At 40.2% G+C, this 4335-nt stretch overlaps 1 protein-coding gene across 1 annotated transcript; it reads left to right on the top strand.

Moving 5' to 3' along the window:
* The first annotated feature begins 2026 nt into the window (after positions 1–2026).
* LOC131244538 (disease resistance RPP13-like protein 4) lies at positions 2027–3973 on the top strand. The gene has a single exon (XM_058244082.1). It carries the CDS (start codon positions 2027–2029, stop codon positions 3971–3973), a length of 1947 nt encoding a protein of 648 aa, XP_058100065.1.
* The last annotated feature ends 362 nt before the right edge of the window (positions 3974–4335 follow it).

Genomic DNA, 4335 nt, shown 5'->3' with positions numbered 1-4335 from the left:
TGAGACCAGCCTTCCATCATACCATTGGACCAAAAAGTCAACAATCATTTCTGGCAATACCCAGCTAACACCGAAATGACCCAGCACACTATTCCATATGTCTCTCGAGAAAGGACACTGAATAAATAAATGATTTACTGATTCCTCATTTCTCCAACATAATTAGCATGCATTGACGATGGTAAAACCCCTTCTCCGCGGATTATCAATAGTAAGTACTTTATTCCAACCCACAAGCCAAGCAAATGCTGCCACATTTGACAGAGTTGACGGAGCTCCATGGGACCAAATAGGGAAAGTATGCGCCCTGGCACCACCCTGATCAGGTGGATGAGACGCATTGAAATTGAGTTTCCTTGTTTTGACAAGGAAGACGTTTTGTGGTGGACCTTTTGCGCTGCGCCAACCAATATAAGAGATATAGTACTCCCAATTAGGAAATGGTGGAGCCTACAACCATCCATCTGGCATGTAATGCAGTACCATCAGAACAATGGTTGGTTTCTTCATCAATTCTATCTATCTAGACTCAGTTTCAATTCATAGAGCATCGGCTAAAATTGGGCCTGCTATTTACCCTAGGCAGAATGATAGCTTAACACATCTATCATTAAGATACTAAGCGAACACCATACAATCTAGTATGTGGATGACAACCAACCATATATTAACAAAGTATGTTCCCATAACAACTCAGGTACCTCAGGTAGACTATGAAGTAACATAGTGATCAAGTTGCTTTGTTCATAGGTTTTTTTTTTCCTACCATAGCTTTTTACTCTATAGAACTCACCCAAGTAACATAAAACTAACAAGTTAGTGCATATATAATAATGGTGAGTTTAGAAAAAACCCGGCGAGTCTTCTAACAAAACTAAAGCAAGGTCTTTGTTTATGTTAGAGGTGGTGGGTTCAAACCTCTTACATTTTGTTATCAAACCTTGTCACTTTATAAAACTCAACCAATAATACAAAACTTGGCAAGTCCACAGAGTTAGCGCAAAACCGGGACAAGTTTAGGCAAACCCAACAAGTCTTGTAAGAACCTAAGTCATATAGGAACTTGGCACATTTTCATGCTGATTCGAATTGATATAATTGAGTTCTGAGTTGACTCACCGAGCTTCTAAACAATGTATTAGGCTTAAGGAAAAATGACCAAAATAAAGCGAAAATATGTTTGTTGTAGGAATACTTGTGCAATTACTTTCTTGTAGTGAATTCAATTGCAATATTTTCTACCTAATTTTTATTCTTTCCTCTTTCCCTCTTACCTTCTAGTTTTGAATTCTATTTTCATAAAGGAATGATATTATTTCACAGGAAAATGGCAAATGCTGTCGTCAATGTTCTCCTGAATAATTTGGTGTCATTACTCAAAAGCGAAGGTCATCATCTACTTGAGTTTGATGACCAGTTTAAGGAAATAAAGGAAGAGCTAAAGTACATGCAGAGCTATCTCAATGATGTTGACCAGGTGAAGAGGGAAAAAAGAAACAAGATTCTCGAGACAGTAAAGAGTGACTTAAGAGAGTTGGTATACGATGCTGAGGATGTAATAGTAGATTGTCAGCTTCTATTCCAGAAAAAACACCAAGGGTGTGCACCTAATTTTATAAGTCATTGCTCTCCTACCCGTTTCAAATCCCGTTGTCAGTTGGGAAAGCGGTTGAGGAAAATAAATCAAGAAGTAAGGAAGATGAATAAGAGGATGAGCTCCTACTTGCCTACAGCTCCACACCAAACTGGCAAAGATGAAGATGGTGGTAATATGCCATTCACCTACCCAATCCTAATAGATGAAGCTGAAATGGTAGGATTAGAATATGACTCCGCGAAGATTAGAAATTGGATTTTAGAAGCAGATGGACCCTCGAAGGTGATTGGAATAGTTGGAATGGGGGGAATCGGTAAAACAACACTTGCTAAAAAGATATGTGATAGTGTGAGTGTGAAAAACTCTTTTAAGCACTCATCGTTTATAACTATTTCTCAAAATTTCAAATTCGATGAATTGCTGAAGAAGATGCTGAGGAAACTAAATGTAGAAGAAGAATTTGTGAGGGGAAATGACATCGAAGAGCTATTGCAAAGGCTTAAGAGCAAGTTAGATGATAAGTACTTGGTAGTTTTAGATGACGTTTGGGGAACGGGTGAAAGGAAGTGGTGGGAAAGCTTAAAGTCCGCTTTGCCCAAAGTGAGAGGCAGTTATGTCATTGTTACAACAAGGAATGAAGAGGTTGCTACATCAATGGGGGCTACTGACAAGCGAATACATCATCTGCAAATTCTTTCAAATGAAAATAGTTGGTCATTATTCGAAAAAGTAGCTTTTGCAAGAAAAGGAGGTAAGTGCACAAATAAGAATTTGGAGGGCTTTGGAAAGGAGATCGTTGCGAGGTGCGGGGGGCTTCCTCTGGCAATAAAGGTTGTGGGTGGAATGATGTTTGGGAAAGGTGATTCCATCCATGACTGGAGGCAAATATCGGAGCACCTAAAGGAGGAGTTGGAAATCAGTAAGAAAGTTGAACCGGTCATTTCTAGTCTGGAGTTAAGCTACCAAGAGCTCCCAACACACTTAAAACCTTGCTTCTTGTGCTTTGCCATGTTTCCTGAAGATTTTGAAATTAACGTTGTGGACATGATTAACTGGTGGATTGGTGAGGGTTTTGTTTGTGGAAGAAATGGGAAAACCGCACTTGAGATCGGAGAAGATTGCATTGCAGAATTATTTAATCGATTTTTGATAGTTGGAGTGGGTAAAGATGAGTTGGAAATACGCTTTTTTCATTGCAAAATGCATGATATGGTTCGAGATATGGTTGTAAAAATTGCAAGAGAAGAGAGCTTTTTTGTGAGCTTGGACAGTGGAGGTAGGCCCGCATTCAGTGAGCAGTCTCGCCGTGTGGGAATTGTGAGGAATACAGTAGAGATTACTGGAAACAGTTCCAAGCTGCGGACGTTGGTTGGGATGGAAATTGAGAGCGAGGAGATCATTGCAAGTGTAAAACCAAAACTCTGCAAAGTTAGGTGGTTGAGGGTGTTATCTCTTTCATTGTCACCCTTGCTAAGGATGCATGTAGATGTTGTGACTGAGGATTGGTTGAGTGGGATAGGTTCATTACAGCACCTCGTTTATCTTAAAATAGAGAATTCTGCCTTAAGAACACTCCCTGATTCAATCAGAAATCTTCATAATCTTCAAATTTTATGTTTAATCGACTGCCCCAAATTGGAAAGGCTTCCACCATCAATCACAACATTGGAGAAGCTGACAGCCATCAGCATCTTTCACTGCTCATCTTTTGAATGCATGCCAGAAGGGCTTGGAAAGCTTTCAAATCTTGAACGGTTATTTGTGTTTAGGCCTGTGAATTCGATTTGTAGAAATGGATCCGGAATTTCACAGTTGAAGACATTGACAAGACTCAGAGAACTCTGGATGGAGATAAAGTCAGATGAACAAATAGAAGAAGGGGAATGGAATGTGTTATCAATGCTCCACCATCTGCAATTTCTAAACGTAAACTTTCATGGCAGTTCTCTTAAAAGCGATGGATTTGTGATGAAGATAGACAGTGAGATTTCTCCTCCGTTAAAATACCTCAGAGAGTTGCATCTTTGGGGATATCCAGGAGAAAAGACACCTGCGTGGCTCAGTCCTACTTCCCTTCCCAATCTTCAGTTTCTTTCCATTTATGGGGGAAGGATTAGGCAAATGGGTCACAGTTTTTGGGACAACAAGAATGCAGTATGGAAAGTGGAGGTCTTGGTGCTATCGAACTTAGAAGAGATGGATGAGGAGTGGCCGAGGATGCGAAGTGCAATGTCATCTTTAAGACTCTTCAAGGTTTACCAGTGTCCGATGCTTAAGTCATTCCAATTCGAAGTTACAATTGATGATTGTAGGTGGTGCATATGGAGGAAAGAAGAAGAAGGAGAAGAAGGTGAGAATAGTGTGATTAAAGTGTAACCACACTTCATTCCTTTTGTATTTCCTTCCATTTGTTCCACAATTGCTCATGGGACATTGAAGAGGCGATTCACAAACCCTGCAACTGCCACACCTCACTAGTCTGGCAGGTGCCATGGTTAATATGCCATTGCCATAAGAAAAATCTCATGGTGTGACTCACCTCTCTAGATGCATTTGGCATCCAAGTCCCCCTCTCTAGCTAATTGGTATTTGCATCACTCTGAGTTTCATCCAACTGCTTTCTTTGTGAAGGAACATCAATACGGGAGATATCTTCTGCATGACTCGAGGAAAGGCCATTTCTATCTTCTAGAGGCAACCCCAAATTCATCACCGGTCTTGCTTTTAACTTCCTGTCT

The sequence above is a fragment of the Magnolia sinica genome, chromosome 1 (assembly GCF_029962835.1).
Source record: "Magnolia sinica isolate HGM2019 chromosome 1, MsV1, whole genome shotgun sequence".
NCBI classification, from domain to species: Eukaryota; Viridiplantae; Streptophyta; class Magnoliopsida; order Magnoliales; family Magnoliaceae; genus Magnolia; species Magnolia sinica.
This window is presented reverse-complemented; position numbering and strand designations above follow the sequence as displayed.